General features: G+C 40.6%; 2 protein-coding genes and 1 long non-coding RNA gene across 9 annotated transcripts; 1 reads left to right on the top strand and 2 right to left on the bottom strand.

Annotated features, from left to right (window-relative positions):
• Window positions 1-1,463: 1,463 nt before the first annotated feature.
• Window positions 1,464-6,891, bottom strand: LOC135640412 (ABC transporter F family member 5-like). 2 transcript variants are annotated; one of them, XM_065154811.1, is made up of 9 exons: window positions 5,841-6,891; window positions 5,000-5,341; window positions 4,326-4,466; window positions 3,984-4,166; window positions 3,543-3,698; window positions 2,511-2,612; window positions 2,279-2,407; window positions 1,843-1,947; window positions 1,464-1,757 (listed from the first exon to the last, which is right to left on the bottom strand). In XM_065154811.1, exons 1-9 carry the CDS (start codon window positions 6,726-6,728, stop codon window positions 1,662-1,664), a joined length of 2,142 nt encoding a protein of 713 aa, XP_065010883.1. In that variant the 5' UTR covers window positions 6,729-6,891; the 3' UTR covers window positions 1,464-1,661. The 2 variants fall into 2 exon arrangements, with proteins under 2 accessions (XP_065010883.1, XP_065010884.1); XM_065154812.1 differs by having other exon boundaries at window positions 3,984-4,163; window positions 5,841-6,890.
• Window positions 6,892-8,256: 1,365 nt separating this feature from the next.
• Window positions 8,257-10,208, top strand: LOC103987471 (uncharacterized). The gene is made up of 3 exons (XM_009405787.3): window positions 8,257-8,625; window positions 8,722-9,015; window positions 9,945-10,208. Exons 1-3 carry the CDS (start codon window positions 8,608-8,610, stop codon window positions 9,990-9,992), a joined length of 360 nt encoding a protein of 119 aa, XP_009404062.2. The 5' UTR covers window positions 8,257-8,607; the 3' UTR covers window positions 9,993-10,208.
• LOC135640417 (uncharacterized) lies at window positions 9,022-16,060 on the bottom strand. 6 transcript variants are annotated; one of them, XR_010497312.1, is made up of 6 exons: window positions 15,827-16,060; window positions 15,102-15,327; window positions 14,246-14,546; window positions 10,480-10,857; window positions 10,222-10,362; window positions 9,022-9,177 (listed from the first exon to the last, which is right to left on the bottom strand). It is a non-coding gene; the product is annotated as an uncharacterized LOC135640417 (long non-coding RNA). The 6 variants fall into 6 exon arrangements; XR_010497315.1 differs by lacking the exon at window positions 9,022-9,177 and having other exon boundaries at window positions 10,226-10,362; window positions 14,246-14,383; window positions 14,450-14,546; window positions 15,827-16,059; XR_010497313.1 differs by lacking the exon at window positions 9,022-9,177 and having other exon boundaries at window positions 10,226-10,362; window positions 10,480-10,514; window positions 10,604-10,857; window positions 15,827-16,057.
• Between the last annotated feature and the right edge of the window lie 88 nt (window positions 16,061-16,148).

The raw sequence follows: 16,148 nt of genomic DNA, 5'->3' as shown, positions 1-16,148 counted from the left end.
TGGGATTCTCCTGCTCCAACAGAGGAATATGACAAAACAATCATAAAGTGGATGTGGTCCTTGTTTCTGATGTCATGTTTCTGCAACATGTCCATGAATAAAAGATGATGTAATTGATCTTTTGATTTGGTCCAAAGTAATTGATGTGATTCAGCTGATGAGGGTTGGAGGAGTCCACTGGCAACTGCCATTCTGTACACTGAATAGTATGCATCACTCTCACCAGCTTTGTGAAGAAAACACCCACTGAATAGTATGCATCACTCTCACAGGGTGCTAATCCAAGCATGCCAATGAGTTTACTCATATAATTAACTTAAAAGTAAAACAAGTCCTTCACTTGTTATAAAACCAGATTCAAATGTTATCAAGTAGGTCATGGCAAATGGTACTTTGAAAGCCTGTTCAATGATCTACCAGACTTTGAAAGCATGTCATTTAGTTTCTTTTTCAAGGTCAAATTGGCCTCATTATAAGCTAAGCTGTTAAACATCAAACAAATGCACACACCTAGTCATCCATGACATGACACCACAAAATTATGGCTTTTCTTCTTCTTTTTAAGGTTACATTTTCTAAGAGGTAGAAGTCATGCTTGTGTCATGGCTCATCTTGCACACTTTGAATGATTCAAACAAGAGAGCAGGTGGAAGGAGACACACACACAGCTCTTATGCAAAGACAAATAATCTATTTGTTACAAGTGGATGGCATGATTATCTACACTCTCCTTGAGCAGATTGTAGAGAAGAAGAACTATTCAAAGTTGTTACCCTTATAGCTTATCCATAGAGCAAATGACTGTTCTATTGCAGTTCATATACTGGTAGCAATAAGAACATACATAATGATGTTGTGACAATTATGCATACCAATATGCAACTAATTGGAAAAGGGTTCAATGAAATAGTAAAACCAAGTGATCCTGAACTATTACTTAATACTGAATCTGAGATCCAATCCATATTCAGATGTCTCATATTCAGGGAAACTTAAAGAAGTCAGCATCTCAAATACCCTATTGTTACACATTAACATCCAAATTCATGCTGTGTCAATCAGAGAATCCTCTATGATTTAAAACCTTACTAGTACCCCACTGATCCTCCATGGTTTGTAAACTAAAACCAGGATAATGCTTAGGAAGCCAAAACCTACCAGAGATTTAAATGCCTGTCACAACATAACAAGTTAACTTGATTACAACCAATGTTGGTGGCCTCTCATGGACAAAGACACTGATGGAGTTGTCATCATAATATGGAAAATCATTTAACACAAATAAAAGGATAATTATTCCAGACATTCGAGAAAACCACAAAGTAGCAGCTGGTAACTAGCACCATAAGAGTGATTATTGCAACGCAGTCTCTTGGAAACTTGCAACCTGAAAGATTAGTAAGAGAGGCTTTGCTTAAGATTGATAAACTATCAATAGGATTAGCCAAGATGCATGAGCAAGGTTGAAACTCTACCCAGGGCAACTAGTGATTAGCCCCCAAGTCATGTATGTACTTCACTGGAAGTGTCTGTATTATGTACATCTTTAATTACAGTGTTGAGATTTTGTTATGCATAAATATGTATGACATCATCATATGAGCACCATGCATCATTCTTCTGAGTGCTGCAGTCTTCGACTTCTAGTGCTTTGCATTCTTCTACTTCCAGCGCTTTGCATTCTTCAGTCCTTTAGATTTTGCTTTCGCTTGCTGAAAAGCCAACATTTTTTGCTTCTTTCTGGCTTCTTTCTCCTCCTGTATAAAAGATCAATAGCCAAAATTGTGTCAGAGAAAATGCCACTGCCTAAACATTATTGTTAAACAGTCAGAAAATTTTCACCTTCGACATCTTAGACTTGGCTTTTATTTTTGGAGCCTTTTCTTCCAGCTCGGCCTCACGCTCCAGTTCTCTTTCTCTAGCCTCAAGGTTATTTTCCAGATAATACTGTAAAAAAAGATAAAGGATATAATTAATGCTTCTATTTTGCTATAAATAAACAAAATCAATTAACCAGCTTTGACAATGAAAAGACACAGATCAGTAATTTGCATGAGGAAGCTCAAACTTAATGATGTTTATGAAAAATTTAAAAGCAACAGGAAATCTAAAACAGGTCTTGCAGACCAGACATGGTAATATGCCTTAATTAATGAACTTTTTTCGATGAAGCCTCACCAGACTAGCAGGGAAAGCAATAACAAGGTAAAGCATATAGATATCTGCATAAGAAAGTATCTTTCTTCTACCCAAAGAATGAATGAGTAAAGATATTTACATTATAATCGCCTGCATAGTCTTGAAGACTTCCATCTTTCACCTCTACTACTCTATTGACTATCTGTCTGATGAAGTAACGATCGTGAGAAACAGTAATGACAGTCCCCTGGTACTCTGATATAGCTTCCTGTTCCATCACAATAAAATTTTCAGAAGAATAACAAGTCAATTACTGCTAACAATGTAAAATATAGTAGTGTGACACTGAGATCAAAGGTTGAAAAGGACACCTCTAGCATCTCTTTTGATGGTATATCCAAATGGTTGGTTGGCTCATCCAAAACTAAAAGAGTCGATGGCTTCACCATAAATTTGCAAAAAGCAAGTCGTGCCTGCAGAAAAATTGTAAGCACATGTTGGAATATCTTGCATTCAATACGATATGAACATGCAGATACAATGCACATACATGATGCTTCTTAATACATATAAGTCTAGCAAATGGTATATGAATGATGAAAGTACGACGGACTGGACCGGGGTGGGCCCGCATACTGGATCACGTGAGAAGCAGAGGCGGCACGGAAGTGGGATTTAGGGTTTCCCACTTCCCTTTTATACGGCGGACCAGACCGCGTATCAGTCAGCGTTCAGACCGGTATGTGCCACCCGCTTTGTACTCGTCCAAGAAAAACGACGATCATTGGTCAGAAGAACTGAAGCTAATTCACTTCATGGACTTCCAAGCAGACTTTGTTAATTCTATTTCAGAAGGTCAGAAATCAGCTAATGGTACCATAATGAATACAACAATTAAACTATCGTGTTTCATATTCTTGCACATTAATATATATACATTACATTTATCACTACTGTAGTATTATATCATAGTTACATCTACAGTAATCCAAAAGATCTTCACATAAGAAATAAGGCAACCTCTTCGATGTACATTCAGCTGTTACAATTGTCTTTTGATCTCTTGCCCAATGTTGATAGATTCGCATGACATTAACATACCAGAACATCCTCAAAAACTCAATTATTGTTGGTGGTAGTTGCACTGGGGAATATTACTCTATCATATTATCAAGAAAATGTAATTTGTAGAGAAGAACAATATAGAGGTCAGTAGACTTTAGTCTAACAATTCAAACATGAAAATAACATAAATTGGCAAACATGACTGAGACCAATCTAGTTATGATTCAAGTTACCTCTCTTTTACAAATAAAGCAAAGTTCCACTGAATTAAAAAAAGAAAAAGTGGAAGATTGAAATGACATATGAGAGTAAGAAAATACTACAACCAGGTTACTTACCTTTTCTCCACCACTCAAAAGAGAAACCTTTCTATCAAGCATGTCCGATTTGAAGTTACAACGGCCAAGGAGACCTTTTATATCATCAATTCTCCAATCCTCTGCAGCTTCTTCAACAGTTTCTAGCACAGTTTTCTCCAGATCAAGTGCTTCTGCCTGTTAAGGAATTGTGAATTAAACAACCTCTTTGAAGTTGTTATAGAAAGAAAGCAATTGACCAGAAGGAATTACCAAGACCTGGTTGGCTATAATGCACATCCTTTAATTTTCGAACAAACATGAAACAGTAGCCATGAAACAGAACATAATTGATGAAGAATGCTACTCTAAGTCGCAAAATTATAAGCATTTATTCTTTATTTCTGAAACCAACAACATCATGCTAGCTTTTGTACTGTAAGTCGCATCACTGAGCAACTGAAGAGATGGACCATAAGCTACCTGGTTTTGTTCAAAATAATTTGGCAACACATTATGCTCCCCAAGCAGAACATCACCCCCTTGAGGCTTCTCCAATCCCATAATTAGTTTAAGCAAAGTACTCTTTCCGCATCCATTCGGCCCAATAATGGCTATTTTCTCACCTCTCTCAACTAAAAGATTTGCCCTTTTAAACAACACCTGCTACATTAAACCAAAAATATAGTTACTGGATAAGAAGAATGATCTCCCAAACCACACACAGAGCACATCTACTGATCTGTAAATTCTGTTTCTTTCTGAAAGAAAGGAAGCCCTTATGGCTAAACACCATATTTACATTGCCAAAGAAATATTACTTACCTTATCATCATATCCATAATTTAGATTCTTAATTGTTAAGACTGTTCTCCCACTTCTTCCGCGCTCAGGGAATCTAATTTTCAACTGCTTTCTCTGAAAAGGCTTCTCAACTTGTCCTTCTCCTTGAAGTTTCTCCAATTTCTGGCATGATATCAAAATGTGGTAATTGTCAGAAAGAGTCAAAAAACAAACATGACACGTAACCCAAAGCTAAATCATGTAGATCGTTTGAACCTCAATATACTAGAAACTACAGACACAATATGTACTAATTATAGCAAATAACATAGTGAACCTGTCAAATTCCACAAAGGTCATCCAATATAATCAAGGCCTTCAGTACTTCAATGTTTGACCTTCTGGATTTGTAACATATTACTTGAGGACTGTTAACCTACTGTATGGTAACATATCTGTATTGTATTGTTTGTATTACATTATTAATAATTAGGTTGTTTGTGCATTTTATCATGAAAAATAGCCAAAATGTGAATTTTGAAATCGAATGTTCTTGTTATCAGATGGAATAACGGAGTTATTACTCGAGCCACTATAAGATGCATGATCATTACTCTAGAAACATTAGCAGCACCTCTATGATTTGGAGATATTCTGGAGGGAGGACAAGGTCAAGGATTTGTGTAAATGTTTCCCGGAACAAGATCAGTGGTTACCTTTTCTTCACTGGATGCACGTCCAGCATTAACTCCAGCTCCTAATCTGTTTATTAAGTCTTTTGTATGCTCAATCTCCTTCTGTTGCTTTTCCCATGCTGCATATTGGGCTTCCACCCATGCTGCTTTTGCTAGCACATACTCAGAATAGTTACCCATAAATGTCCTGGACACTCCCATATCAGTTTCTACAATTTTGGTGCACAATTGATCGAGGAAAGCTCTGTCATGTGATATAATAACCATTGGCACATCTTGCTTATTAAGATAGCCTTCCAGCCACTCAATTGTGTCCAGATCAAGGTGATTAGTTGGCTCATCGAGAAGCAGTAAGTCAGGGTCCTGCAATAACCATAATTTGTAGTTAATAAACAAATGCGTAGAGATTCTAGTCCTGATGAGTCAAGGAATTGCAATAATTTGAATGATGTTTTTTAGGCAAAGAATGATAACTACTTAGTAAGAAAACAAGGTTTGTAACATTTGATTCACTGATTTTGCCAAATTTGATAATCTTACTCTCCAAACTGATTATAAATATAGCCAACCATTCAAAATCTATGTCGTCAATGAATCTATTCCTAGTGACTCCATCTAACTGCTTATCGTTATAACCACTCTTTTTTAACCATAGACATAAAAGTAAGACGCATCTCTTTTAGGACAAGTACCAATCTTCACTCTTCATGCCAATAGTTTATGTAATAACTATGCAACAATATGAATAACTGGTATTGATTCAACATTTCATTCTGTAGTGATCAAAATGAACATATCAGGAATCAGAGAACAAGAACAATTAGCTTCCTTAGAGTGTCTATAAATGGCAACTAAAATGTACCTGAAGTATAATTTTCCCAAGTGACATTCTCATCTGCCAACCGCTGCTGAATGAGGCTACCAACCGATCAGAATCTTCTGGTGCAAAACCAAGCTCAGGCATCAACTTACTAATTTTTACATCCACCTCGTCTAGGTCTAGATCTTGTGCCCTTCTCTGAAGCAAGTCCAACTCATCCAGCAGCCTTCCCATCAAGCTTAGGTCCTCTACAGAACTTTCCAATGCTCTTTGCACCTTGTCCAACCTCTCTGCAATCTCCATCTCCTCCTTGAAAGCATTCAAGAACTCCTCGTTCACTGTCCTGCTTGGGCAAACCTCAAACTCCTGGCTCAAGAACGCAATCTTCATGTTCTCCTTTGCCTTGACCACATTCCCGGAGTCAGGCTCCTCCAATCCAGCAATTATCCTCAGCTGGGTTGTTTTGCCTGCGCCATTCACGCCAACCAACCCAACCTTCTCCCCTTTCTTCACTTCCCAGGAGACGTCCTTTAGCAAGGTCACACCTTTGAAGGTTTTACTGATGTTCTCTAATCTAACACCCGACGAGACGCTCGACGCCCCGGTGCTCGACCTCTTCCTTCCTTGCCTCGCCGACGCGTCCTCCACGGCGCTCTCAGAGAAGAGGGATTCGAGGTCGGCGGTGGTGTCAGAATCCACGATGGCCGTATCCACGGCGGCCCTGACCGAAACGCCAAGCTTTCTGATCCTAGGGTTAGTAAAGCCGGTCTTTTTCACAAATGACACGCCAACTCGCCTACTTAGAGCGGGAGAAACCGAGGAGGGACAAGCCCGCGGCAGGATTCTCGCCTTTCCAGCGTCCAAAAGGGGCGATCCAGAGAGGAATCCTGATCGGAGGTCCAGGGTCTGGAGCTTGCTCGAAAGATCCATTGCCGGCGTCAAAAAGAACCGAACTGGCCGCAAGCTAGGGTTAGAAAACTAGGGATTCAGGAGAAGACCTCGACGGAGGGCAGCCAGGAATCCCTCGAGCGCTCTCCGCCGCGAGAACTCGCCGGTAAAAAACCCACCACCCATCCGCCCGATGGTTTGAGCACGACGCATTTATAGAAACGGATCGATTTCTTTGTTTTCTGTCCCCTTTAATTTATGAATTACTCGAAACTATACCACCCAACTTTCACATAATCACAGAAAGACCAGAAATGATCGAACGAACGGCACGCGATCTCCTGACAAGATAAGGCGTTCCAAAGTGCGCGATTGGAGGTGGTATTTCGGTGGTTGTTTCTGAAGTCGAGGGTATTAGTGAAAACGCATATATTTTGGTATTTGTATTTCTTTTTATTGTGGAGTGAGTGAGGAGGGGGGGTTTAAGCGGGCGGAGATAACACGGATAGCGAATGTGTGGGCTTGAGGGTGCCTCAAGAGTCGTGCTGTGATCGCCGGCCGTTCCAGGCCAGCCACGTGTAGGCAGAGAGCTCCTGGATTTGCTTCGTCCACGAGTTTCCATCCTCCGCCAACCATAACCCAATAATAATAAGCATAAAAAAAAAATCGAACAGTAAATCTAAAATCCATCATTCATGAGAAGCCACCAATAATCACGTGCCACGTCGGCAGAAACATACCAAATCCCTTTCTGCCACCGTGCTAACCGGTCTCCATAAACCATCGATGATGACCTCTACCCTATGTCTTAATATTATTATTATTATTATTAGTATCTTCTCAACTTGTATTTCGTATCACAAACACAAAATGGACTGTGATAGAAACCCAGCTTGATCTTGAATTAATTCAAGCCCATCTGAACTTGGGCCGTCCTCGTTCCACTTTCCTTAGGCTTGCCAAGACCACAAAAATTCAATAATATTATTATTTTATCTTTATTTACAGTAAATTAAACTTTATAATTCGATAAAAAAATAATATGACCAAATAGTATTTAATTTTGAGTGCCTCTATTTTTATTCTTATCGATAGTTGAAGAATATAGTACATGAAAAAATTATTGATCTACATTCCTCTTCCTATTAATTTATTTGTCTTTAATGGTGAGAAGAACTCATCTTGTCGAGTGTTCCCAACCACCACATGGATGGATGTATTATTGTGGGGAATATAAATAAATAGTCTGTGTGACAACGGACGAAACATTCCTTCCCAATATAAGAATTAGATCGAGAGAATATGATCCTTCGTAAAGTCACATTAACCTCCCTACCTGACCTTCAAGTATAATAATTTGCTACCTAATAATATATCCATTTTCTTAAATCAAATATCTTCTATTATACTTATATGACTAAAATAATAATAAAGGAATTATTTCTATTAAGTTATCATCTTTAAAATGGTCAGAGGAGGAAGAGAATAACTTTGCATAATTATGTAATGCAGTAAAAGAAATACTTGCAAGAATATAACATACCTGAGGATGCTTTGGAATAGGCCAGCCATATCGGGGACCAGAGTCGTCGGTGCGCGCAGCGACTGGTGCCCAATGAGAAGCGTTCCTCCCGTGAGCGCTGGCGCCGGCCCGAACACACACGGAGGGTTGGCGTGACGAGACGAAGACTGCCGTGAAGAAGACGCCACCTTGACAGCTGTTCCATACGACAGCGACGCAGGCGGAGGCCTCCCCTGTCCTCGTCTACATCTTCTGAGAAAACCCAGCAGAATCACGACCATCTCGCTTCCACTTTTTACGTCCAACAGGTACTATACGTACAGGGCTGGAAACGACTGGTGATTCCTCCTTAGCGGTCTTCTTCTCCGCCCCATCTGAAGCTGCGTAGAAATCTCCGTCATGGGCGATTCCAAGGAGGTGACTCGCTCAGCCCTCTTTGTTTTCGGATCTTAGGGTTTCATGATTTGTTCGCTCGAGATACTAAAAAGAGGTGTGTGGATGGGGATTTCGCAGAGCCATAGCAGTGATAGCGGCGGCAGTGGGTGGATGTCGGTGCCAGCGTTCGGGGAGTGGGACATGAAGAACGGGGTGCCCGACTACTCCATGGACTTCACCAAGATCCGGGAGATGCGGAAGCAGAACAAGAACCCCTCCCGCGTCAGCCTCGGCAACGACGACGAGCTCCTCACCAGCAACAGGCTCCGCTCCGACGGCGGCAACAAGGAGGAGGAGCAGGAGGCTCAACGCCGTCTTCCCCAGCACGACCAACGCCGCCCCATCCATCACCACCGCGGCGGCTCCCCCACCGTACCCTTCTAATCTCTCCTCCCTCTCTCTCTCCCCCCTCATCTTTAATTTCTTTATATTTATGTTTTTTTATTCCTGTTCCCCTTTTTTTCTTTTTCTTTTTTTCAAAAAAACTCGACCCAATAACATAATTATTTAAATGTACTCGAAAAAATCGTACATCTGAAGAAAAAAAATAGTTGGCTTAGATTTTCCAAGAAACGAAGTAATGAGAAAAATCAGTGTAATTTTCTAACAAAAGCACGAGAAAATACTATCTTGTAAAGGATCAAGAAATGATGAATCGCCTGATATTACTCGAAGAACAAAAGGTTGGATGTTGAAGTGGCAATGAGTACAAAGTCGAGATTTTTTGTTGAGAGTAAATGAAATCATGGGAGGGGAATCTGAGATTTCAATTCCTACGCCAATTAGGGCCTTGCAGTATCGATTATATGGTTCAGAGGCTTAAACTATATGCGACAAAGAAATCAAGCGTTTGGCCAGCCGTTTCCAAACATGTGATCATCGGGTTGGACGTGACCTTTGGCCGTCGTGTTCACGCTTTGGTCCTTTGCAAGTAGGCAGCAGGGAAAGGCTACAGTGATCCGTTGATCAGAGGAATGGTTTATGTACCAGCTTGATCGGTGATCTGATAACGGTGGGCTTTGTGCAGTACTTTTTGATGATGGTGTGTTGGATCCAGATTCATCAATCTGCCAAAGATTGAAAGATGGAGATCTTTGGGTTTGCATTACACACTAATTTTGTGTCAGCTTCTAATATTCCGAAATGGGATTTTGAATATTTGATCCAATGCTTAGACTTCGACTGTATTCAACGACTGCCAACTCAATCTATCGTTTGACTCTCCTTGCTCAAAAAGTCTTGTTTACTTCTCCGGGTTTGAAATTTTCTTTTTGACTGCGTGCCTTGTCTTTGTGGTGCAGGGGAGGAAGAAGTTTATGGGCTGCTTCCAGTGCTGTATAGGTGCGTGAGGCAGTGGCTGCCTGCAACACACACACACACACACACAGACACAGGCTCACTCCCTGGTGTTGCGTGCTTTGTATTGTTGGCTAGAAGATGGTGACTGCTTGGGCTGCACCGGTGTAATTTCCTTTGTCGTTATGGATGTTATGAGCTTAATTTTTTTCCCCTGGAAAAATTGTGGATGATGATGGAATGTTAAATGTTAGGTTCACTTTTGCGTCTGGGATTGCTTACCATACACGGAGCTAACTCTTAGGCAGCTTTGTTCGTCGAGGAACTTTCTCTGGTTGGATTTATATGGAGAAAATGTCAGAAATGTCACCTTCATCTTATGAAAAAAGGAGGCTCCCGGCCCATATGTTCCTTGTCTTGTATCTGCAATTAGTCAAGCACAAGAAAAATAAGAATTTTGTTAAAAGAAAATTCAACTTTCAAGTAAGAACCGGAACGGTAGCAGTTTTGCTTGATTGGAGGAAGGCAAAAAAATCTTACCTGATTGGAGTTGACAACAAATACATGTCGACCAACTTTATTACAAATCAGCAGAGTCTCTAAAGAGTCAGATTTGACAATGATATTACGGTAAGTCATTTGTGAAGCTTTGGTGGGAGCGTACCAAATGGCTCAGCATTCCGCTTGGAGTGGGGTGGAGGCCTGATGTGTACTGCTTCCTCGAGTGATTATAGTGTCATGCCCATCCACAAAGCAATAACCGGTTCTGCAATTACATCCAGGTTTGAAAAAGATCCATCGCAAAACGCTCTCAAAGAGGTTGAATGCACTCAGCTTGATTAGCGGATGAAGGCTGGTGGGTGGAGCTTAAATCATTCACATTGGTACCTCTCCCATCAGTAAAGCAGTTGTCGCTACCTGCATCAGAAAGCAAATTAGAAATAGAATCTGTACGAAAATAGTTGGAGAATTGGAAGCACATCTGTATTGAAACAGTGAGGGGAGATTGTTCCCGGGTCGTTGGGAATGATAGTCATTGCACTTGGAAGACAAGATTTGAAACCAAATGACAATGGAATGAGAATGATAGTCATTGCACTTGGAAGACAAGATTTGAAACCAAATGACAATGGAATGGGAATGATAGATTGCTTAACTTAGAATCATTCCGGTTCTTCTAGATATACTAGAGGGAGGTAGCAATAATCAAGGCAATACTGAAAAGAAGTTGATCTACCCTGTTATTCCCCTTCCCTTCACCAATCTCTATTAAGCCACTCTGCCATACAAGAGAAATTGAAGCTCAGCTTTGTTTGAAGCAGTTCCCAATAGATCTAGCAAAGTTGCAAGAAAAGAGAATGTGCTCAGCGAGTCCACCACATTCATCATTACCAAGACAATATTGATCCACATAATACTGTATGACATTTGATAGACACAAAGAAATAGGTAATCTTCCCCAAAGGAATTTTCATAAGAAAACTTTTAACTCTAGGAAGAGCATTCAGATTATACACAATGTTCCAGCCATCCCAACCCCTCCTATGATCAATTCGTCTATCCCTCAACTATCTATATATATGCTCTTAGAAATTGCAAACCCTGAGGGTGAGAACTCCAAACTCAAGTATCATCATCATCGGACTCAAGGGCCAAGTGAATACTTGTGATCTTGCCAACCAAGATGAGATGAAAGATATCTAGCAGGAGCTGAATATTCCAAGTTCTGTTGACACACAGATCTTTAACAGAATGTAAGTCATTAACCCTATCACAATTGAAGAAAGTGGACCATTTACTTGGGGGTATGTTGGAGAGGGTCATCCAATAATCTGATGTGTTGCCCAGTTCCTACTACCCTCCTAAGACTCTCTCTAACACAATAAATAGTGTAGTTGATGCCTTTCCAGATTTGAGAGATTTTTCTATGGTCCAAGGCCCAAGGGTCAGGGATGTCATACTTGGCAATAAGGATTCTAGCCCAAAGGAAGTTGGAGTTGTTGAGGATAGGAAGAATGCCCCTAGCATTGACAGCATACTTGACTATGCTAATGTCCCACACCCCCAGCCCACCAGAATCTTTAGGGGCAGTAACATGATCCCAACTGAAGAGTCTGATCTTTCTATGTGAAGAAGAATCACCCCCAAAAAAAGATTTGCTATATTTGGAGATATCATTAGCAAATTTATTGGTGATCCAACAACTAACAATCGAATGTCAGGGAATGGAGTTAAAAAGAGAGTTTATTAATGCTACTTTACCAGCTTGGGACAAGAAATGCTTTTGTAAAGGAGCATATTGCTCTTGATTGGTGAGGTTGCCTAAAAGAGGTTTGATTCGTCAAAGTCATTGATTTTGAGAGGGATATCCTTCTTAGGAATTAAAAATTAGAGTAGTTTCCCTCAACTTTAAGGAATCACAGTCAATCTATGTAATTCTTTGAAGGCCGATTCAATAGGAAACTTAAGGAGCTCCCAGAAGTGGACAAAGAAATCAACCGTGTAACCATCCTACCCTGAAGTGGCCAGTTATCTTGAACAATGAAGGTGAGACTAGGGCACTCAAACCAGTGGGGCTCAAAGTAGAAAGCTTTTTTTTTTCCCTCTTCCTAGCATACTCAAAAATAACTTTAATAAGTAAAAGGGCATGATCAGAAGCTATATGAGGTAGGTGGAAAACAGCAACAACAATAACGGTAGAAAGCCAACAACTATTAGCAAGAACCCGATCAATAACAGTAGAAACCCAACAACAATTTACCAAATTTATTATCGCACCAAGTAAAGCAAGGGTTGTAGAAGCCCAAATCCATAAACCCAGCATTGTCAATAAAATTTTGACTTCGTCATGCTACCAAAGGGTTTAGTTCCCCTTGGTCTGGGTTGAACTGGGATTAGTCGCTTTCAACCTGGGTTTACTTTTTACAGGACCATGGATACTGGTCCGTACAACTAATGTTCCTTCCCCCCTCCCTCACTTGTGTGTTGTGGCCGCTTGTCGAAACCCTACCGGAATTAGACATTGGTTCTTTATGTATTTTGGGCATCGACACAGCTTCTAAAGACAACCCTATGCCTTATTACCTATCCTTCCATAAGAGAAAAACTAGGAAGGTTTTCATAGTCCATGTTCTAGAAGAAAGGAACTCCTTTAGCCCTAATCCACACCCCTTGGGGGGATGAGGGAAAAGGGAGGAGAGATCAACCATGATGCATACTTTGACGAACTTTTCCCTCACTCCCCTAGATGTGATTTCTTCTATTTTGAGGGGTTTATTGATCATCGCAATGATTTGGAATAAGATGTTAGACTGTAAGAATTCAAGGGGGTATCCCAAGAAATTGTACCTAGATGGGTACGAATCTAACAAACTCCCTAAGGAGTTGGAAGTTCTCCTTCTATGGAATTAGACTCAAGGCTTGTCTCCTCCGAAGTCCAAAACCACAGACCACCTGTGAGCACAGTATCCTTCTCTTCCTCCGACTAAAATCTAAAGCAAAAGAAACCACCGACCATGTCTATAACATGGATCGATTTCTTCAACTGCCACAGTTTAGGAAGAGCGATTTTAATGGAATCCAAAGGAGTTTTACCAAAAAAATTTCATATAAACTTGTTCTCCATTCTTGTTTTGCTGTATCCACTTCATCATCATTTAGAACAGGGAACAACTTTGAGCTTGCCTAAATGCGTTAAATATTCTCCTCTCATGCAGCGTTAGGCTTCCAGGAGTTGGTGCCTTGCGCTTGATGTAGGAGACCAGCCCAGGAGAGGGGAGCCTTAGGGGCAGCAGCAATAGGGGGAGCAACCTCTACTGCGTTGTTGAGAGCAGATTGGAAGGCCTTTGGGGAGGCAACAATCAGGGCAGCAGCCTCCACTGTCTTGTTAAGAGAAGACTGGGGAGCCTCTGGTGGAGCAGAATGGTTTGTGATTCACACTTGAACCCCAGACCAACATGTTTCAATTAGAAAGTGAATCATCTTGGGAGTCTGAGAAGAAAATGAATGTGAGAAGACTTGCTATTTAAACTGTTTTATCAGGTCTTTGTGAATCCTATTACAGAAAGACCTCCACAGTTCTCTTCTTGGAAAATAGGATCATCAGGTCCTTGTCATCTGGGTTCTTACCCTTCGAATATGTGTAAATTTCAACCAGACCAAGATACTCCCATATCACCAAAAAAAAAAAAGGGCTAGGACAACCTTGGATGACAATTCTAGAAGTTAAAGCCACTTTTCATTGAGATGATAACAAAGAATTGCTTAAGAAAAACCAAAGACATGGAAATTTGTTATAATAGGATACCTGACTGGAACGGTGGCGAGGAAGATTATATAGGACTTTTGGTTCCTCGAGTGTTATCTGTTCTCATCTTGTTCTCTACATAGATACATGACAAAGAGACTCTGCTTCCCTTAATAGCATATATGAGATCACCTGCAGCTACGCATCATACGGGTGAGAAACATCAGCATTATGTATCCCATATTCACTACCCATTGTCTTAACTGTTTCGAGTCCAACTGTGTTTTTGCAACTGTGGACGTCAAGATGATGCCATCCTTGTCCTTTTTTCTTGAATTTAAATAAGGGTTCCCTATTTAACCTGCCATTTTATCAAAGTAAAAAGTTAACACAACCAAGAGAATCAATTTGAAGCTCTTCTCATATGTACATACAAAGGCAACCAACATTGTTACTTTGCAAACGACTAAAGTAGCACTTAAATCAAACAAATCAAGCACTATTTTCACATTACTAGTAACTAAATATAGTCCTTGAAGCATAAACCCAGAATAAAAAAAAATTCCTTGGCAAACCACAAAAAATGGCATGTAAGCTATTATGTTTTAGACATAGTTTCAATCTAGGTTTGGCTGCAAAGGGATAATCACTACTTTAACTTCTTGGTAGATGAAGAAGTGCTGAATGCATAGCTGAAAAGTCTACTGCTGGGCACCTTGAGCTTATGAGAAAGCAACAATTCATTCAAATTACTTGAACAACAATGATAGGATGACATAATGCCAAATGTAAATACCTTCCCTCTTATCAGCAACAGTTCAATACATAAATCATCAGAACCCATAACCATCCATATGTTCTTTTCTGATCATCAAAATTTATTTAGAAGCAACATTAGGCCCACAATATAACCTACCATATCTGAGTCACCATAGACCATAAGGGAGAAGATCCATTTGTCTCAGATAGAGCATACTCTCCGACAAGGGGATGCTCGTATAAGCAAAACCCAAGATGCAACCTGAAATGGTTCCTCAAACTACTAGCCAGTTTCATTAAAGGATTTAGTGTTCTCCATTTGAATTTCCATAAGTAGAGGTACCTGGCCTGAGTAAGGTGTTCCATCTTCCCTGGGCTTCCTCCTGGAGGTATAAGTAGTAAAACATTAGGAAGTAAATAAAACATTCAATTTCCAGTATTCAATACTACTTTGTGAACAAGAAAAATACACACGCCTCATTGGTGGTATCATTAAAATTCTCACTGTTCTTTACTGATTCGAACAACGTCGCATCACTTCAGAATAATGGGATCAAGAACCATCTGATGCAAATTTACAGATCATGCAATTCTACGAGATTTATGTTTAAAATGAAGAAGGTGAGGCTTTTCAGGATATCTCGTCATCAGAATTCCCACATCAACTCATCAGCAGAAATGCTTTTATTTCTAGGGGGCAATGGATGACCCCCTGAAGCGAGAAATTGTAGCTAAACTCGTGCAAGGGATCGATCCAAGCCCCAACTCACATTAACTCCATCAACATCCCAAGGGAAGAAGACCCCTCAAGATTCACACAACAAATTCAAAGAAAACTCGACTAAAAAAAAGACAGGAGACGGACAGGGAGGGTTCTTGAACCTGCCAAACCGATGTGCAGGCAGAGCCGAGTCAATCCAAGAAGCGTATGCCCTCATCACCGGGATCCGAGATCCCGTGCCGACCAGGCAACGCGTACTCTTCCGGGAGACAGGAAGGGGAGAGGGCATTGGAGCAGGCGAAGGCTAAGTAGGCATAACGTGGCGATCTCCCGAGATCAGGAACCGCCTTCTCTGTTCTCTTCTCTGCCGACTCCCCCTGTTGCGACCAAGGCAGGCAACAGTGTATCTACCGTACAAACTGATGGGTCCCACCGCCATATATGACGCCATGGACCAATGGTAGTCCAAATAAACACCTAAAT

Source organism: Musa acuminata, chromosome BXJ3-6 (genome assembly GCF_036884655.1).
Source record: "Musa acuminata AAA Group cultivar baxijiao chromosome BXJ3-6, Cavendish_Baxijiao_AAA, whole genome shotgun sequence".
In the NCBI taxonomy this organism is placed as follows: Eukaryota; Viridiplantae; Streptophyta; class Magnoliopsida; order Zingiberales; family Musaceae; genus Musa; species Musa acuminata.
This window is presented reverse-complemented; position numbering and strand designations above follow the sequence as displayed.

Coding starts and splice junctions, on each gene's coding strand:
- LOC103987471 (XM_009405787.3), top strand. Junction 9,016..9,944: donor ACCGCGGCGGCTCCCCCACC/GTACCCTTCTAA, acceptor TTTGTGGTGCAG/GGGAGGAAGAAGTTTATGGG.
- LOC135640412 (XM_065154811.1), bottom strand. CDS start 6,728: ATGGATCTTTCGAGCAAGCTCCAGACCCTGGACCTCCGATCAGGATTC. Junction 4,167..4,325: donor ATTATGGATATGATGATAAG/GTAAGTAATATT, acceptor GGTTTAATGTAG/CAGGTGTTGTTTAAAAGGGC. Junction 2,408..2,510: donor CATCAAAAGAGATGCTAGAG/GTGTCCTTTTCA, acceptor GTGATGGAACAG/GAAGCTATATCAGAGTACCA.